The sequence below is a fragment of the Poecilia mexicana genome, unplaced genomic scaffold, assembly GCF_051168715.1.
Source record: "Poecilia mexicana isolate PSO_F unplaced genomic scaffold, ASM5116871v1 scaffold_8, whole genome shotgun sequence".
NCBI lineage: Eukaryota > Metazoa > Chordata > Actinopteri > Cyprinodontiformes > Poeciliidae > Poecilia > Poecilia mexicana.
Genome location: NW_028263377.1, coordinates 23757890 through 23778074, shown reverse-complemented (window position 1 = coordinate 23778074; position 20185 = coordinate 23757890). Strand labels below are relative to the sequence as shown.

Here is a 20185-nt window from a genome sequence, read left to right as displayed (position 1 = left end):
ATGAAAAAACGTTCTTGTTCAAAAATTTTTTAGGTGTTTCACACAATATCAAACCAAAAACTGTTTTAAAATTACTGTTTGACTTTATGATTGAACGTGCATAGTCGGAAAGATCTGAACTTTATAGGTTTGGTTTGTGTGCTGAGAACATAAATTGCTTTGAGCACAGTAATTGGGCACAGTTTTTGCTTATATTTTCATTTAATAAAAAAGTAATTATTTTTATTTTTTTGTTCAAACCTGCAGGAAATTGCTACTACTATTGATATCCATTATACATTTTGTACATTATCTCTCCAAAATATGTCAAGATGGCCATTAACTTTGTCTGTAAAAGTTAAATTTATAATAGCTTTTTAAAACTGTTTCCATGTGTGACTTGAAGAAAGGAGTGTGAAGTACTCCAAACTGAACTCAAGTAAGAGCAGCACTACTTTAACATATTTTTGCTGAAGTAAAAGAAAAAAAAGTAGCTGTACAAAACATTACTGAAATAAGAGGAAAAAGTATTTGGCAAAAAGTCTACAAACGTACTGAGTAACTGATCAAATTGTCAATAATTTAATATTTAGGGATTATATGATCAGATGGACCAAAATATAAGGTTAAGAGGAAATTTTGGTATTTTAAGGATGAAAATGGTAATATTTCATTAAAGTAAAAAAAAAACAACAACTTTTAAATCAGTTTCTTTTAATATAAAACTGCCTGTGTCTTCTGAATTTTGGGTAAAACATTTTTGTTTTCCATTTAGTAGGAAACCAGAAATTTTATTCAAGTAAGGTACTTCATAATAAAATTACTCAAGTAAAAAAATACAGTGTAGTAAAAATACTCCTGACAGAGTATCGCTCAAGAGCCGTTTCTTGTGCGATTTATGCGACGACTTTGTAATTTTCACACAGACTTGACGCGTCCGCCAATTCATTAGGCGGAAACATAATAAGAAGAAACGGAGTGATTACAATCGGCCTTCGCAGTCCATTCCTGCTCGGAACTAATAATAAATCAGTCTGGTTCCCGCAGTACGATAGTATCGCAATGCGGAAGTGTGTTTTATTTTGAAAGAACTAACCGGAAGTCGTTTACATCACCCGTTCTAGCTTTCCGTTAGTTCCTCTCCGTAGAGCCGCATCAGCAGCAGCAGCATCCGCGGCTCCCCCCGCAGAGGACACCGGGTACTGGAAGGACGCAGGCCCGGCGAAGGGAGAGGTCCTGGCCTGGGTGCGGATCCCGAAGAGGCCCCGGGTCGGGTCCGCCGCTGGATGGAGTCCGGCTGCGTTCAGACAGCAATGGCTATGGGTCTGACATCGAAGAAGGCGTCTGCTCGGAGCGTCACGGTGGAGCGGAAGAACCTCATCACGGTCTGCAGGTAGACATCACGACCTGGTCGAGGCTCGGTCTGTATTCATTAACACTTCTTCTGAGTGACGGTCACTTAATAACAACTAAACATAGGTGGTAAAAAAAACAGTAAATAATTATAACCTTCAGAATAGTAGTTATTTTAAGAGGAGGCAGGTGCGTTTTCACCTTCACAAACTGCCATTATGAGGACAATTTAAAATATTGTAATCCCTTCATATGTCAGGACTTATGTGGATTTATGTTTTTATATTTCATGTTGACATATGAGATCTATTTTTAGTTGTCCACCTGTCTAAAATGACCAGTGATGTCATTAAAAGCCCGTCACTGACAGCTGACCAGGACAAGGGCACCGGGAGCTTTGCAAAGACTCCTCCCCACTTGAGAGGCCCTTCATCCGGGTTCATCCACCCGGTGGGAGCAGGCAGTGGCTGCAAGGCGCCTGGGGGCCGCTGACCTCCAGAGACGGTTCAGTCAGGATAGCTCTGACTGCACATCTCACAAACAAAGGACTACATTTTTGGCACAAAAAAACTCAGAAATTTTTAGATTGTCACATGATTTTGTTTGTACAAAAAACAAGGACATTTCTGAGCTCCAAAAGTAAAAAAATAAATAAAAAATAAAAAAATAGTGAAATTTTGAGATAAATCTCAGAAATTTTCCAGAAATATTTTGAAAATCTGACTTTGAAAAGTTGAAAATTTGGAGAAAATTTCAAGATCAATCTCAGAAATGTTCTAGAAGAAACAATTAAACTTCTGAGCACAAAATTGTCAAAAATTTACTTTTTAAAAGACTCAAATTTAGAAATCTTAGACATTTTCTAGAAAAAACCAGGAAATTTCTGAGTCTTGAGTCAAAATTTGCCAGAAAAAGAAATAATTTTTTTTAGAAAAAAATGCAGATAATTTGATTACTTAAAACTATTCAAATTCAGAAAATAAAAAATAAAAATCTAGAAATTTCTGAAATCTCAGAATTTCTGATTTCTTTCCAGTAAATGTTTGACTTTTTGAATCAGAAATTCTCTAGAAATCTTTTCAAACTCAAAATAAAAATAAAAAACATTTCTAAAAATTTCTGAAATTAATCTCAAAATTTTAATTTTTTTTCCAGCAAATTCCCAAACTAAGAAATAAAAAAATAATAGTTCCTGTTTCTTTTAGAAAAGTTACTTGCAAGTTAGTTTTGTCTTATTTCAAGTGTACCGAGATATTTGCACCAGAAAAATAGATAAAAAATACTCTTTTGCAACTTTTGCAGTCTGCAACTTAAAATGTTTTTAAAAAGTTAGAAATTCAAAATTGTACATCTTTAAGTGTAATTACTTCACAACTAAATTATTTTTGATGTGATTTTTTTTACAATATCAATCAAACTGAAAGCAAAGCAATAAATTTTTAACTCCATCTTCTACATCATAAAACAGAAGCTAAGAAAAAAAATACTCCCAGGTAGACACACATTCAAGCATTTTTTATTCTTTTTATGGTCCTTTTTTTGCATTAAAGTGAGATACATAGAGCCACAACACACAACACAAAGCAGAGCATGGCTGCAAAGAAAACAAAACGGTTTCACATCGGACTTTCAACACGAACATGAGTGAGGAACCACGAACACGCTTGTTTTCAGTTTGCTCCGACCGTGCTCAGACACTTTTAATCATGTAAGCATTTAAAGACAAACAAGACGAGACAGAAATAAAACTCAAAATGCTTTCTGTCAGTAATGCTCACTCCAAATTCTGCATTTTCCTCGTTTCTTTTAGCGATTAGGAGATGTTTTCCTCCAGGTGCGTCTGCCCGATCTTCTCCTTCGTCACTTTTTCTTGTCGTTCCACTCTGAGCTGATCGGAGTCGTTACGGGATGTGGAAGCTGAATCTGCAGCCGGCCTTTTGGCCGGCGTGACGTTCTTCTTATAAATTATCCAGACACAGATACCTGGCTGCAAAAGCACTAAATATTACCAAGTATTTTGGTTTAGTTTCTAGCACAAATGTCTTGAAATAAAACAAACTAACTTACAAGTAATTTTTCAGCAAGATATAAGAGTTTGTTTTAAGTAAATAAAAGGATATTTCCCCATGTTAAAAGTGGAATAACTAATTATTTACTTAAAAAAGCTTCTATTTCTCGCTAAAAGTTACCTTTAAGTTAGTTTTAGCAGTAAGATATTTTCACTAGAAACTAGACAACAAATACTTGGTAACATTTTTTCTTTTTGCAGTGCATGAGCTAAATGACGTTAGTGCTTCTCATTAGTGCAGCGTGCCAAGCTTTTCTTATATCCTCATATACGTGTGTATAAATGTAAAAAGTCTATTTTAACATACAGTCAGCAAAGACACAGATTAACCCTTTTGTTGGGCGGGGGAACAACAACATGGTTTCAGTTCTGCTTTGGGAAGAAAAAGTTCTTTTCTTTTAGGGTTTCTTGTCCCGCAGAACTGATCTCAGCTCAGTGTTTCATAAAGCCGAGTATGCTTCAATTAGAGACACGTTTACAGAGGAGGACACCTGCTCAGAGAACGGGGCGCTGGGAACTTGAGCAAACATTTGCATCGTGTCAGGGAACGGTTTCCGTACAAGGCGGGTGAAATGAGCAAGATGGAAACTACGAATAACGATGAGATTCTTATTAAAATGGAGAGTTTTTGAAACAGGAGGGTAAACATGGTGTCCAGTTGCCAGTAGCAACAGGTTTCCTACTTTAACTCGGCTGAGGCTTCCTGCAGAGAGTGAAAATCTGAGCCGAATTTCACCAAATGCTGTTCAAGCGGCAGTAATAAACGGAGAAAACGAAATGATTTGTTGCTTTCTGGTCTGGCTAAGACGTCCGTGTCGGTGGGAGGACTGCAGGACAAGTGCTGCTGTTGCTGTGGACACGGAGAACCTGGGAAGGAATAAATGAGATAAGTGAGAAAGAAAGGAAGCTGACGGGAACGACGCGGCTGCTGCAAACACACACACACAAAATAAGATCCACGTTTATGCATGCCGGACATGCTTGCTTTGCATCGTTTTGTGCATCATTTCGACGTCAAAATGTTTCGACAAGTATTTGAATTTTTCTTTGCAACCTCTCTTTTGCGTTCTTCATGATTCGTTAGCTGTTACAGCAGAGGTTCAGTAGGTTTGGGGATCAATCATGAACTGATCAGCTTGCTCTCATATTTATATCCCTGATTTATTATCATCTCCCAATCAAAACGCCGTCACTGCCCGTCTGACGCCCCGATCCGTCTGCACCTCCTCCGACCACGAAACACTTTGCTTTGACTCTTCAGAGGGAAATCAAGAGGAACAGAACCAGCTTTGGGGTTTTTTTTGTTTTGTTTTGGGGTTTTTTGGCTACAAGAGAGCAAAACTTGACTTTTTGTGCCAGTCCAGCAGCGCAGGAAAAGGGAGTTTCCTTTGCGATGAGTTCGCCTGCAGTGTCATCTGATCCTGCTGCTCAGGCCAGGACTGAAGGGAGAGAAAGAAAACAAGAGAGGAGAGGAAGAGAAAGACGTGAGGAGAAGGAAAACAGGCAGGCGGCGAAGCAAAGCCAAGGGTTACACTGCAGAAACACAAAACCTTACCAAGGATTTTTGTCTTGTTTCTCCTGCAAATATTTTAGTACACTTAATATAAAACACCAAGATTCAGGAGCTTGATTTAATATTGATGAAAAATTACAAGGTCTGGGTGAAGCTTTAATGTATTTTAGGGGAAAATTAAGGTGAATTTTCACTGCCGTCACCCTGGATTTGATTTAGGAGTAAATCACAAACGCACTCCACATTTTCTGAGTTTTTATTTGCAAAAAAATGTTTGATTTTCCTTTTCCCCTGTTTCCCTTTCAACATAAGGTCACATCAGCTTGATTTCAGTCAATAAGTCCTTAATATACATGAAAAAGTTCAAGTTCTGGCAGATTCACTTATAACATGGAAAAATATCTTGTAAGTGAAATAATCTGCCAGTAATTTTCCATCGATATTAAGGAACAAGATTTTATATCTTATTACTTGTAAACAGAGAAAGTGAAAAGTTACTTAAGTACAGAGTAACTGATCAAATCATCATTTAATATTTAAAAAGTACGTAATGAGATGGACTAAAATTTAAAGTTAAGAGAAAATTTTGGTTTTTAAGGATGAAAATGGCATTAATTCATATAAGTAACAAAAAATAACAAAATCAGACAAAATAAATTTTTCCAAATCAGTTTCTTTCAATAAAAAAACTTGAGAAAAATTAACAAACTTCAGATGTGTGTCTCTGTCTGATGAATTTTTGGTTAAAACATGTTTGTTTTTCATTTAGTGGGAAGAAAATCCAGAGATTTTACTGAAGTAAGAATAGAAATAAAAAGTACAGCGTAGTAAAGATACTCCTAAAAGTACATTTTTAAAAAACGTTACTCAAGTAATGTACCTGTAAGTTATTTTTGCCTCATTTCAAATGTACTAAAATGTTTGCACTGGAAACTAGAGCAAAGTACTCGGCGATATTCAGTGTTTTTGCAGGATAAATGCAGTTTTTGGCGTCTTTGTGGCTCAAACTAATTTCTGTAAGTACAGTGGAAAGGTGAGAAAGGGAGAACAAGAGCGGCTTTGAGTCGGTGCTGAGTGGGGCCTGGACGAGGTCCAGGGCGGAGCGAGAGGGGGCACAAAGACGGCTGTCAGAAAGCAGCGCGCTTGTTGTTCAGTGTCAAATCGTACCAAGAGCACGTTGCTGCTCCGCTCAGAACATTTGCATTTTTAAGGCGTCCTTCAGATCAAAGCGAGTTAGTACAACTATCTGCTGCAGAATCACAAAATCATCAGGTCTGGAAGAGCCGTTTTGTACTATAAACTAAACCAAAGACATTTGGTAAGATTTTGTTTCTGCAGTGAAGAGGATTATTTTTAGAAGTGCAAATGTGACGACTGACCAAAAGGGATCGGTTTTGCAGAAACACTTAGGAGATGTTCTACTACACAGGGGTGTCCAAAGTGCGGCCCGCGGGCCATTTGTGGCCTTTTTGCTGTTTTTTTTTGTGCATGGAAACTTTATTTGCAGTTATTAGCAACATGATTTGATTTTCAACAATGAAAAACGTCAAACATGATACAAAATAATCATCTTTTTCACAAAAAAAGTGATTTTCTTTTTCCTAAATAATCTGTTGGCAAACAAAAAACTTTTGTAATAAGTAGAGCCAGGTTTATCCAGAGATTTTTGCTAATGTTGATGCACCAAAATCAGCTTTTTATAAATGTATTGAACTTGGCTAAATATCAGCAAACGTTTTGAAAGAAAGTAATCCAAATCCTATTCTTAAAACGAGCAGAAAATAACTAGATGCCAATAACTAGAGGTGGTAGAGTAACCAAAAATTGTACTCTAGTAAAAGTAGCACTACTTCAACATATTTTACTCAAATAAAAGTAAAAAGTAGCCATTCAAGAAATTACTCGAGTAAAAAAGTATTTGGTAAAAAGTTTACTCAGGTGCTGAGTATCTGATCAAATTATAGATCATTTAATATTTATAAATTACATCATCAGATGGACCAAAATATGAACTTAAGTGGAAATTTTGGTATTTTAAGGACCAAAATGAAAATAATTCATCTAAGTAACAAAAATAACAAAATCAGGCAAAAATATATTTTCCAAATCCGTTTCTTTTAAAGTAAAACTGATGAAACTTTAACAGAAACTGCAGCTGTGTGTCTGGTGAATTTCTGGTTTAAACATTTTGTTTTTCATTCAGTGGGTAGAAAATCCAGAAATTTTACTCAAGTAAGACTCGAGATACTTCATAATAAAGTTACTCAGAGTACAGTGTAGTAAAGATACTCCTAAAAGTACATTTTTCAACAACCGTTACTAAGGAAACCCAACTCTGCCAATAACAAATGGGAAATGAAAAACTTTAAATGCACAGAGCCACTGGACTCCCTTTACACCATGTAAACGCCACTGACCTGTTTTCTTGATCATTCCAAGTCAAAACCCCCAAATCAAATTTAATCCAGTTTTCATGGACATCGTCGTATCCAAATGTTCCCTGCCTTGATGCTGTTTGGTCGCGGCTTCCCGCCTCCCCGCCCTGGGCTCCGCGTCCTCTAGATCGTCTTTGTCTTGCGTTTTGGGAAGAGGGCTTTCCGAAAAGACGTGGTGGTGGTTCCCCTGCTGAACGAGGCGCTGCCCAGTGAGATCTTGGTCTTCCCGCTGGTGATGGTGGACGAACCCAGAGACGTCGTGCTCCTTCCCCGAGAGATGGAGGAGCTCCCCATGGCCAGCTTGGTCTTCCCCCTCTTGATGCTGGTGTTGCCCAGCGTCAAGGCCGTCTTCCCCTCCGTGAAACTGGTGTTCCCCATTGTCTTCCTGACCCGGACTCGACGTTGGGGTTCGGGACTCACTCCACACCGAGCATGGCACAGTCATGCAGCTCGTCTCGGAGTTGGTCGTAACATGACCAGAATGCTAAGCATGGACGGCGCGACCCCCGTGTGGCATAAAGCCTCCGTTGAGCTGCTCTACGTGGGCTTTGGAAGGCCGCATACCACCCAGGCGTCCCGTGAATGGACAGAGGCAGCCGTAGGTGGACGCAGCCTATCCGGGGGGGACTCGGACAGTGGGGCGATTGTCCCTCAGACACGACGACACCGGACGGTTGAAGGAGACATTGTTGAAAAACAGGACAGTCCGCGGTGACATCACTTTCTTCTCCGCCATTGTTCCCCTACAGCTTCTGATTGTAAGACGTCCCCTCTGTGCACAGCTGTAAGCGCCATATGTAAAATCAGCTGCTGCTTTTGTTGCAGAATGAAGACTGGATGTGTTTATCTTTCCCCATAGATCTGGATCTGAGGCTTTGATGGCCTAGCTTGTTATTATGGTCAACTAAAGCGAACAAAATGGCCACAACTGAAATTCAGAAATCATTTTAGTTAATTGAAATACATAAAAATGGTAATTAATGGGATAAATAGAAAAAAGGGACCAAATCTGTATTTTAAAAATCTCACTTTTTTTTCTAGAGGTTTTCTAGAAAAAAAAAAAAAAGGAAATTTCTCAGTTTGAAAAGTCGTAAATTTGCTAGAAAAAACTAAGAATTTTGAGATAAATTTCAGAAATTTTGTACAAAAAACAATAAAATTTATTAGTCCAAAAAGTTGAAAATTTATTTCAAAAATCTCATAAAGTTTGAGATCAATCTCAGAATTTTCTAGAAAAACAAGTAAATTTGTAAATTTGAAGAGTTGAAGATTTGCTAAAATAAATCAGAAATTTTTAAATTAAACTCAGAATTTTCTAGACGAAGCAAGAAAATTTGGGGTGTAAAACTGAAGATTTTCTAGAAAAATCTCAGAAAATTTCCGTAAACAATATGGACATTTCTGAGTTTGAAAAGTTGAGAATTTGCCAAAAAAAAAACAACAACTTAGAAATCTTAAGTTCAATTTAGAACATTTTCTGTAAAAAAAAACAAAACATGGCAGTTCCTGAGTTTCAAAAGTTACACATTTTGGACAATTGGAAATTTTCAATTTGAAAAGTCAATTTCCCAGAAAATCTCAGATTTTTTTTCCTGCCAGATTCTTAGCTTTTCAAACAGGAAATTTTTAAATAGTAAAACAACATATTAGGCCATTATGGATAGGAAATAAAAAGTCAAAAATTTACCTGGAAAAACTGAAATTTTCTAGAAAAAGACTTGAAAATTTCTGAGTTTCAAATTCAGAAATTCCTTATTTTTTTCTGAGGTTAATCTCAAAATTTCAGTTTTTTGGCAGAAAATTATTACGCCATTGTACGGTCTCAGGTTTTGATTGCGTGTCTGAAGGTTATGTTAGTTAACTAAAACAAACAAAATAACAAAAACTGAATTGAGAAAACATTTTCGCCAACTGAAATAAATAAAAACGGTAATTAAAGGGGAGGAACTACAACTAACAGCAACTATATCATAACAGCAACTAAAACTACTGAAATTAAGAGTTAAAATACTTTTGTTTTTGAAACTATTTATTAGCCTTCCAAACTGACGTGAAAGTTATTTATTTTTTCCCCACACAAGCAGTTTACGTCAGCTGTCAGCAAACTACGGTGTCAGTTGGTTGTCCAGCAATAATTGAATGTTTTGAAAATGGTGTTTTCTGTTGCGTATTCATAACCCAAACACTGTAAACATAATCGCCACCTAGAAAAAAAACTAAAACTGACTGGTAGAAACTAAACTGAAACTAAGCAATATTTAACTATTGCCCACTCTTAAAACTAACTGAATTAGACAAACAAAAAGTCACAAAGAAATAAGCTACAGTGAAAAGTCCAAAACTATCCCATTTTTTAATAACTACACACAAAACAATCAGGAACAACCAGGCGGAGCAGAGTGTAGAGGTATTATCTTTATATGCACTATGACATGAATACACTTTTACAGTTTTGTTGTGGATACAGCTTGCAGCCGAACCAGGGGAATGCATGAAAGACCCACTGGACTCCTACTGATCCCGGCTGCACAGAACGGGCGAATTGTTCTCGTGTCGCCACATATACATCACATCACATCTGTTCAAGCTTCCCCTCCCTGCTGAGCTCAACACACCATAAAGCCTCATCGCATCACTGTCGCATTTGCATAACATCCTCTGCACGCTTTTTAACACGGGACTCCCCCTTTTTTCTGAATTAAAGACGAGTTAAAATCCCAAACATAGCAGCAGCTGGTTGTGACTACTGACCTTCTAACACTGACCACACAGACACATCCACGAGCTTTTATTTGTGTGCTGGATTCACGTGTGAAAATCCCAGTAGATGTTGCTGTGCCTTTCCTTGCCCCTGATGAGGGTCGTCTTGACAACAGACACAGATTTGGTCCCGTAGGTAAAGGTCAGAGTCATGAGAGAGCTCGTGGTCTCCCCCCGCGTCACCGAGGTTTTAGCCACCGTTATGCTGTTGCTGCCCAAAGTTACTACGGTTTTGCTCCAGGAAAACGAGGATTTCCCCCAGGAGATGAACAACCTTGTCCTCAGGAACGAAACCCTGCCTTTGGTGAAGGAGGTCTTGCTTGACGAGAATGTAGTTTTCCACTCGTTGTTAGAGTCTTTTTTGGACTGCTTGGCCGCTTTGGGTGTCTTCGCCCTGGGCTCAGGGTCCCTCTCCATCTAGGTGTTCCTGCGCTTGGACGTCAGCGCCTTGCGGAAGGAGGTGGTGGTGGTTCCCCGGCTGAAGCTGGCCCGTCCCAGAGCCACGGTCGTCTTTTGCCTTTGGATGGTGGAATCTCCCATGGAGGTGGTGGTCACTCCCCTAAAGATGGAGGACTTGCCTAAGGACACTGTAGTCTTTCCCCTGGCTATGGAGGTATTCCCCACTGCCAGGGCAGTCTTGCCCTCTGTAATGCTCGTGTTGCCCATTGAAGCGGAGGCAGCCTGGAAGCCAGCTATCGCGCACGCCGCATAGCAGACCCTCTGCAGCGCAGAAGGGCAAGCATGTCAAGTCAAAAAGCCACACCGGAGCCGCTGCAGCTGCCCTAAATAGATCACACCACCATGTATCGATGAGGGGGAGGGAATTATTTGATCATGCCTTGATGCTGGCCGGTCCCTCAGAGAGACAAGACCCAAAGGGACCTGGAAGCGCAGCAGAACCGAGCAGACAGGGGGATAATTGTGTTGATTTCATGATAACAAAGCCGGGGCATTGAAGGGGGCGCTTTGTGTAAGCACACAGGACAATTGGGGTGACCTCAGTATGAGAAGATGGCGTGGTTCCCAAAAAAGAAAGAAAGAGAAAAGCCCTCCTCCCTGCGCTGTTCAGATACAGTACTACGTTTGTCTGCCTCAGTACAGTACAGTGCTCAGCTGCAGGGGGCGTGCAGCACAAAACCCTTAAAATTGGGGAATGTAATGTTTATAAAACGTTTTTTACCCTTTTCTTTAAATCTGTACAATCTCCCTGTACTAACTAGAGACAACCAGTAAGAGCCAGGAGGCGGGTCTTAGCGCTGTCAATCATGCTATTCCCTCCCCCTTCCTTTCTGCTATGCTGCAGCTTCCTATCCTGCTAGGAATGCTAAGGCTAGTTAGCATAGCCACCGATGATGCTTTAACAGTTTGTTGTTTCTCCGCCATTAGCACATGTAGCAGCGAGTACATAGGCTGATTGACAACGTTAAAATTAGAAATCTGAGAAAAAGAGTGACTGAGATTAAAATCTGAATTCTGGGGGAGGGGGGGAGTCACGATTCTGACTTTTTTTTCAGAATTCTGAAAAAAGTTAGAATTCTGAAAACAGTTAGAATTCTGAAAAAAGTTAGAATTCTGAAAACAGTTAGAATTCTGAAAACAGTTAGAATTCTGATATTAAGATCAGAATTCTGATATTAAGATCAGAATTCTGAGGGGGAAATAAAGTCTGAATTCTAAAAAACAAGTTAGAATTCTGAGATCAAAATTAAAATAAATAATTCTGAGATTAAAGTCAGACTAAGACATTCAGGGTCTTAATTTTAGACAAATTTAAGAAAAAAAAATTGATGTGGGACTCAGTGCTTAAAATGTAAATGTTTTCCCTTTAAGTTGCTGCTCAGTTTTCTAACTCAGTTTTATTTGTCTCTTTGTTTTTCAGATTTTCTGTGAAGACTCTTCTAGAAAAGTACACAGCAGAGCCTATAGATGATTCATCAGAGGAGTTCGTTAACTTTGCTGCTATTTTAGAGCACATCCTCAGCCACCGCTTCAAAGGTAACACAGCAGGTAACATATGAAGCAAAAAACAGTGTTGCCGTGACTACATCCTGCAGTCTGAGCAGAAATAATCCCCTGCTGTGCTTCAATCTGTGCGCAGGTTCTGGGAGTTGGTTCAGCTCCGATGGACAGCGCAGTTTCTGGGAGTACATCCGGCTGGCGTGCAGCAAGGTGCAGAACAACTGCATCGCCAGCATCGAGAACATCGAGAACATCAGCACGTCCCGAGCCAAGGCGAGGACTTTACGTGTTGACGGGGGGGAAGGGTTTCCGTCAGAGAGAGGGCCTTCTGTTCCCGCTGACTTCTTCTGTCGTCCCACAGGGCCGGGCCTGGATCAGAGTGGCTCTGATGGAGAAGCGTCTGTCTGAATATGTGTCCACTGCTCTGAGAGACACCAGAACAACCAGGTCCACTTGAATTTTTATTTATATAAAAAAACATAAAACACAGCGCACGTCTCTGACTGATTTAACTCATCGCTGCAAAAACACAAAATCTTACCAAGTATTTTTGTTTAGTTTCGTGTACACTTGAAATAAAAAAACTAACTTACAAGCAAGTTTTCAGCAACATATATTTTTAAATAAATAATTATTCAATATTGATTTTAAAAAAAGTCCTAGTTCCCCTGAAAAACAAAACATTTTTCCCATGTTGTTAGTGAAATAATCTGCCAATGGAACAAGAACTTTTAGATCAATATTTAGGAATAATTCACTTACAACAAGCGCTTTTTGTAAGTTAGTTTTGTCTTATTTCAAGTGTAATAATGTATTTGCACTAGAAACTAGACGAAAAATACTTGGTAAGATTTTGTGTTTTTGCAGTGGTAATTGGTAACAGTAAAGTTGACCTTTTATGCTTCCTTGAACTGGCTAGCATAGATCTATGGGCTTTACAAAACAATTTTTCCACAAAATCATCCTTGGATAATAAGATGTTATTCTGTTCAGTTCAGAGTTCTATCAAAATTAGCCTCTTGTCACTTTAAATCCACTGGCCACGCCTCCAAACTCAATGTTTACTTTCACTCTTTGAAAATGGCTGCACACAGATGCCCAATTATACAATCATAGATCTCTGAAAAGCAGAAGTAGAGCCTCCTGTGCAACCAACAAGAATGAAGCAAGTGGTTTCTGGACACCAAAACACTTGTCTTTTTTAGCAGCTATTACAGTGGTAAAATCACATGAAATATATATAAATTATCTATTTATTAGATTTCTTAATCTGGGAATTGAGTCAGAATTTTGTACCACAAACAAGCAAAGCCGGTATGACAATAAAAAAATCCTTGAGTCCTTGAAAACCAGCTGACCAAACTGTTGGAACTCAGATTAGGTTGCTAGGTAACAGGACTGGGCTTTGCTGGGGTTGCTAGGTAACAGCAGTTTTTGGAATGGTCTATATTCCAAACACCAAGAAACATAAATTTACTTCTAAAAAAAACCCATCTGGATGTTTTTTCTGTTTTGAAAACATCTGAAAATAGAAGAAGGTATGAGCATATGTGTTGGTATGTACTGAAGTTAAAACCGAATTAATTCTAAATGTTTTGTCCAACAGGAGGTTCTATGATGATGGAGCCATTATGCTGAGGGAGGAAGCGACTGTCCTCACTGGCATGCTGATTGGACTGAGCGCCATCGACTTCAGGTGAGGTTTCTCTGAAAATCAGGGTTTTAGCAGAGGTGGGAAGAGTAAAAGTGTTTGGTAAAAATATTACTCTACGTACTGAGAAGTTAAAACATCAAACATTTAATATTTAAAAACTGCATCTTCACACAGTGGAAATTTTGGTATTTTAGAGACCAAAATTAAAATAATTTCTATAAATAACAAAATCAGGCAAAATATTTTTTTGGATATCAGTTTCTTTGAATATTAAACTTATGAAACTTTAACAAAAACTGAAGCTGTGTGTCTGTGTCTGGTGGATTTTTGGTTACTCAAGTAAAAGTACAAATATTTCATAATAGTTACTCGTGTAATTACTTTTACTTTTTTATAAGAAAAAAAGTCCTAATAGTAAATTTTTCAAAAAGTTACTCAAGTAAGTGTAGCTGAGTAAATGTAACTACCCAACTCTGGTTTTTATTTATAACAATCTGGTTGTAAAAGAGCAACTTTTGTGCAGTTTTTGCTTGAAAGGAGAAGCTCTGGATGGGAAATGCCCAGCTGTGATTGATTACACGCCGTACCTAAAGTTCACTCAGAGGTGAGATTCAGCCAGCTGATCTATGCACTTCACTAGGATGTGTTTTCAGTTTGCTTTCCTGCCATGTAGCTACGACTACCTGAGCGATGAGGAGGACCGCCGCAGCGTGGACAGCAGCAACAGCGAGGAGAGCGTCCCTGAGCATCCCTACATCCCTCTGGTGACCGACGAGGAAAGCTGGAGCAACAAGTGCCGCAAGATGGAGCAAAGGTTTAAGATCGTCTACGCCCAGAAGGTGAGCAGGGCTCGTACGATTCATCTGATTAATCGGGATTAATCAGTTATTGAGGTAACCGTCAACTAATTTAGTAGATTAATTGTTAGAAATTGTTTGTTTTTTTTTCAAAAAAGGCCATTGGTTGGAAGAACAGCAGTCATTAAGCCAAAACTAGGCAAAAAATAGATACATTCTAAATTTAACATACATGTAATTATGTTCCAAACAGAGCTTCAGAAGATGATTAAGGCCATGAACAAAAAAAAAAAAAAAAGATTTTTTTTTCCTCAGAATTCTGAATTTTATCTCAGAATTCAGATTTTGTTTCTCAGAATTCCATTTTTTTTTCTCAAAATTCAGATTTTTTTTTCCCAAAATTTTTTTCTCAGAATTCAGACTTTTTCCCAGAATTCTGTTTAATCTAAAAATTGTGACTTCAATCTGAGATTTCTGACATTTTTCCTCAAATTCAGACTTTTTTCCCCGAAATTTTTTTTTCTCAAAATTCTGACTTTCTGTGAAAATTCTGACTTTTTTTCTGAAAATTCTGAATTTAATCTGAGAATTCTGACTTTTTTTCTGAAATTTCTAACTTTTTTTGCCCTCAAAATTATTATTATTTTTAGATTCTTGTTTTTTTTTTCTTTAAAATTGTGTCTTTTTCCCAAAATAATTTTTTTTTCTGAAAACTCTGACTTTTGCTCAGAATTCTTACTTTAATCTCAGAATATTAAAGTCAGAATTCTTTTGTTTTTTTCAGTGGCACTAATCCTCTTCTGTATGGAACTGCACTAGTGGCATAATTTTAGCTTCACCTGGTTGATATTCTGTAGAAAAAGAAAAAAAGTGTCTTATTTAGCACTTTCTGCTATTCATTTATTAATCGCTTATTGGAAAAGCAATCAACAGAGCTGAGCTTTTCATATGCTGATGTTACGAGTATTTTTTAGCTGTGGATGTATCTTTTGCTACAAATAAGTGTATGCTAAAAAATGCTGTGCTATTTCATTTTAGGCAAGAAAATATTTTTTTCTTAAAAAAGAAACTATATATTTTTAGTATTGTATTGGTTAAATGAAAGACCAGTTTTTTTTATCCAGTTAATCATCAGAATAATTGATAACTAAAATAATAATTAGCTGCAGCCCTGACTTCGCTAAGCTTCCTTCCCTCCAGTTTCCGCTCATGTAGTTGTGGGTTTGCGTTGCGTAGGGGTATCTGGAGGAGCTGGTGCGCCTGCGGGAGTCGCAGCTGAAGAACGTGGAGACGGAGAACAAGCGTCTCCGAGCCAAGGTGGAGGAGCTGACACTGCAGGGTCAGCAGGAGAAAAAGGAGCTGGAGGCCATCGTGTTAGAGCTGCAGGCACAACTGTGAGGGATCACAATCAGATAACAGAGTGTGTGATTTCAGCTGCAAAAATGCAAAATCTTACCAAGTCATTTTGGTCTAGTTTCTAATACACTTGAAACAACTTACAAGTAGCTTTCCAGCAAAACATAGGAGTTGGTTTTAACTTATAAAAATAAATGTTTCTGTTATAAGTGAAATAATGTGCTGAAGGAACTACCGGTAGTACTTTTTCATCAATATTTTAGGAATTTTGACTTTTAACATCCTCCTATATCTTCTTCAAAAGTTACTGATAAGTTATTTTTGTCTTATTTTAAGTGTGTGTGAGATATTTACACTAGAAACTAGTCCAAAAATACTTGGTAATATTTTGTGTTTTTGCAGTGTGCTGCTAGGTTGCCATTTGTTTACTTCCTGTATTTCTTCTACAGTTGTTAGGCTATGTCCACACAACAGTTCTTGATGCTCAAATCTGATTTTTTTTTTTTGCCTGGTCATTCATACTACTAATTAAACCTGACTGCAGTCAGACTTGTCTGTTAACTTTTTATGTTCCACAAAGCAATTCGCTGAAGAAGCACACAAACGTTGTTCTTCTGCGCCGTTCATGGATAGATTTTTAAATTTTTCCAGCAACGAGAGCCGACGATGTTGTCACAAGATCATAACAAGATAAAGGCAGCTAAAATACTTCAGACTCTCAACAGTTAGCTAACGGTTGGTGGAATCAACTGACTCACTCACTCTTTGGTTACCTAGCAACTCACTCATTCTTTGGTTACCTAGCAACAACCTGCTGAGTAACTGGCCCAGCAGCAGTTTAAGGTTCCGCCTCATAGCTGCCTAAAAGAATAAAAAACAAAAAGGACGGACAACTATGAATAAAACAGGAAAGATCCTCCCGGCAGTTTGAAGTTCAGATAATTAAAACAAAAAAACTAATCAATAATTATTGATATCGACTGTTATGAAAAGCTTATATCGTGGTATGTTTTTCAGCCTGAAGTCAGTCGGATGTGTAGTCAGAACCAGGACTTCTTTCATAATCTCATAACTATTATTTTCAGCCATTACTTAAGTATGGATTTACCAAAGTTGGATAAAAATGCGACATGACAATCAAACATGTATCTGAGTTAGTACCACATACAAAAGTGGAACAGAGCTGATTTGTTTTTGGAGGTGAGAAGATCAGAATTGGGCTGTTAAGACTGAAAAAGTTGCATTTGACCAAAAAAAAAAAAAAAAAAGCAGATCTGGGTTGCATTTTCGGCCTCTCCAAATTGTCCCTAGGTGTGAGTGTGTGTGTGTGCATGGTTGTTTGTCCTGTGTGTCTCTGTGTTGCCCTGTGACAGACTGGCGACCTGTCCAGGGTGACCCCACCTCTCACCCGAAACGTTAGCTGGTGATGGGCACCAGCGACCCTCCCGACCCCAATAAGGGACAAGGGTGTACAGAGGATGGATGGATGGATGGATGGATGGATGGATGGATGGATGGATGGATGGGTTGCATTTTCTTGCTGTGTCAATGTATTCTTAGAGTTTTGTCACTTTTGGCATCCCGTCCTTAGAGCTGTCATGCTGGATACTTCACTTTACTACCCATTAAAAACTAATTCATAATTTCTGAGAAGTATGCAGTGCATGCGTCATGGTTCCTTAGATTAGCTGGTTTATTATAATCTGCTGGTTTATTGTTTATGGGAAAAGTTGAAGAAGTCAAATAAAAACTGTGGTTTGATTTTGTGAACCATTTTACTCACAATTTCATTCATTTATGTAATTACTTTCAAACTGTGGTTTCTCTCACTGATTTCTGTTATAAATAACATAAAAACAGCTCATAATTACTCTGTATAACTCAGGTTCTTGTAGGATAAAAATATTATTTTCTCACAGTAAACCTTTTTCTCCCTGCAGCTCCGCCCTCATGCCTTGTGACTCCTCCCATCTGGCTAAAGATCTCGCCATCCCACTCGTCAACCAGTGGTCCACCATCACAAACAACCAAGGTGATGTCAAGCTGTTCCGCAGGTAAAACCTCTTTGCACTGTAAAATACTGTTTCTGGATTAATTCATTCAAATTATTTATGACTTCAAAGCAAAAACACAAACTTCTTTAGTCTTTAGTCTAGTTTCAAGTAAAATATCTTAGTGCACTTGAAACAAGATCAAACTAGCTCATAAGTAACTTTTCAGCAAGATATAGGAGCTTGTTTCAAAAATTTTCTAAGATATTATTGACTCAAAAAAACTCCTATATCTTGCTGAAAAGTTACTTGTGAGTTAGTTTTGTCTTATTTCAAATGCACCAAGATATTTTACTAGAAACTAGACTAAAGTACTTGGTAAGACTTTGTGTTTTTGCAGCGTTATTATAGCTTATTTTTTGTGTTTTTCGTCAAGGAGGAGTTTCCATAGCCTGGAGCAACTTTCTCCTCAGGTCAGTCTGAACTCCGACTCCCAGAAAACGGATGGGAGGCAGAACGGAGATGCTGACTGGACCTCAGCGGGTAAAACTGCTGATGCTGAACATTTACAATGCATTATGTTTTACAGTCGGTGGTGCAGTGCTCAAACTCAAGATACAGCAGCTTGTTTTAAGTCAATAATTCCTTAATATTGATTAAAAAGTTCTAGTTCCACTGGTACATTATTTCACTTACAACTTGACTTTTTTCCCTTGTTATAAGTGTAAAAATCTGACCGTCAAACCAGAACTTTTTCATCAATATTAAGGAATTATTCACCTAAAACAACTACAATATCTAGCTGAAAAGTTACTTGTAAGTTAGTTTTGTCTTATTTCAAGTGTACTAGACCAAAAGTACTTAGTAATTTTGTGTTTTTGTTGCGTAAACCAAAACATAGGACAGTAATAAAAATCATGATGAACAAGCTCCTTGATGATACAAATGAATTGGAAGAATAAACAAACCAATTTTGACAAAGTCCACATGTGTAACAATATTAAAATAAAATCCTGCTGCCTTTGCACGCCTCGGATCGCTGTATAAAAGCCTCATAGTAGCAGCCACCCATGCTTATATCTGCACAAAGGCCGGCTTCATCCCACCGTACGCTGGTTTTCGTAGGCAGCGTAAACTATTCACAAACTTGGGATTTTCTGGTGTTTTCTGCAGGGAAAGACAACACTCCCTCCATGCTGGGGCTCTGCGGCTCGCTGGCCTCCTTACCGAGCTCCAAGTCTCTGGCGAGCCTGAAGTCCAGCGAGTGTTTGGTGAACATCAGCACTGAGCCCAGCCCTGCGCTCTCTCCCAGCTAGGAGCCCCCAGAGCAACAACTTAACGGCCCCCTAACCGATGCTGCGTCGACCAAAACCTGCCACTTTCCCACGTTGATTAAACAAAAACAGGAGCGTTAAGGCATCACATCTGGATTTTTACGCTGCAGGAAGCTGTTTTTTTCCCGTATATTCTGTTATTTCAGATCAATCCACACATCTAAAAACCATGCAACACATCTGTTTACCTCTTTTTTTTAAATATCAATATTCTTGCCACAGCTTTGTCTGTGTTTTCCTGTTCTGTTGAATTATCATGTGAAAAGTGTAACCAAAACAGCACAAGAAGGTGATTTTAAGAGTAACATTAAGACATGTGGATGTCAGAACACACTCAGCAGTATTTTCTAAATAGCATGACTGAATGAAACCGGCTGAAAATCCGCTGACAGTGCATTATATTCTGGTTTTAATTCTTTAACGCCACAAACCTCTCCAGTATTCATCGGTTTTATACAGATATAAGCTGCTGCGTAAGATTCGTTTTGATTTTGACCCAAAATCGTTTTGATTTTGACCATTTAGTTTTTGGTACAGCAGTATTTTCTTCCCACTTGTCTACAGTTTGAATTTTTCTGTTGCAATAAACTGCCTTTTTCCATTATTTGTGTCTGAGCAAAAACATGTGCTGAACATTACTCTGGTTCCATCTAGTGGTAGACTTATATGTCGTTTGAAACCATTTCGACAACACTGCAAAAACACAAAATCTCACTAAATTTGTTTAGTTCCTACTCCGAATATCTTTGTACACTTGAATAGCTTACAAGTGATTTTTCAGCAAGATATAGGAACTTATTTTAGGTAAATAATTCCTTATTATTGGTTTTAAAAAGTGTTTCTTTCATTGGGAGATTATTACACTTATAACAAGACATTTTTCCAATTTTATGAGTGAAATAATCAATACAAAATGTTTTCACCTCAAAAACCCCTCAGCTTATTTAAATTATATGCATGACTACATGAAAAAAGATAAATCCACT

The 20185-nt window shown here is 38.1% G+C and overlaps 2 protein-coding genes and 1 long non-coding RNA gene across 6 annotated transcripts; 1 reads left to right on the top strand and 2 right to left on the bottom strand.

Annotated features, from left to right (window-relative positions):
• Positions 1-1057: 1057 nt before the first annotated feature.
• rundc3aa (RUN domain containing 3Aa) lies at positions 1058-19803 on the top strand. Of its 3 annotated transcripts, none has more exons than XM_014969642.2 (11): positions 1058-1372; positions 11988-12115; positions 12207-12340; positions 12429-12514; positions 13674-13763; positions 14245-14325; positions 14395-14560; positions 15755-15912; positions 17815-17928; positions 18305-18408; positions 19039-19803. In XM_014969642.2, the coding sequence occupies exons 1-11, from the start codon at positions 1266-1268 to the stop codon at positions 19179-19181; spliced, it is 1311 nt and encodes a 436-aa protein (XP_014825128.1). In that variant the 5' UTR covers positions 1058-1265; the 3' UTR covers positions 19182-19803. The 3 variants fall into 3 exon arrangements, with proteins under 3 accessions (XP_014825128.1, XP_014825129.1, XP_014825127.1); XM_014969643.2 differs by having other exon boundaries at positions 1060-1372; positions 11988-12103; positions 18302-18408; XM_014969641.2 differs by having other exon boundaries at positions 1060-1372; positions 18302-18408.
• LOC106905050 (uncharacterized) lies at positions 2833-7989 on the bottom strand. Of its 2 annotated transcripts, none has more exons than XR_001415040.2 (2): positions 7331-7989; positions 2833-4839 (listed from the first exon to the last, which is right to left on the bottom strand). It is a non-coding gene; the product is annotated as an uncharacterized LOC106905050 (long non-coding RNA). The 2 variants fall into 2 exon arrangements; XR_015763914.1 differs by having other exon boundaries at positions 2833-4267.
• On the bottom strand, positions 9197-10861 carry zwi (zwilling). The gene has a single exon (XM_088007936.1). The coding sequence runs from the start codon at positions 10772-10774 to the stop codon at positions 10526-10528; it is 249 nt and encodes an 82-aa protein (XP_087864062.1). The 5' UTR covers positions 10775-10861; the 3' UTR covers positions 9197-10525.
• Positions 19804-20185: the final 382 nt, after the last annotated feature.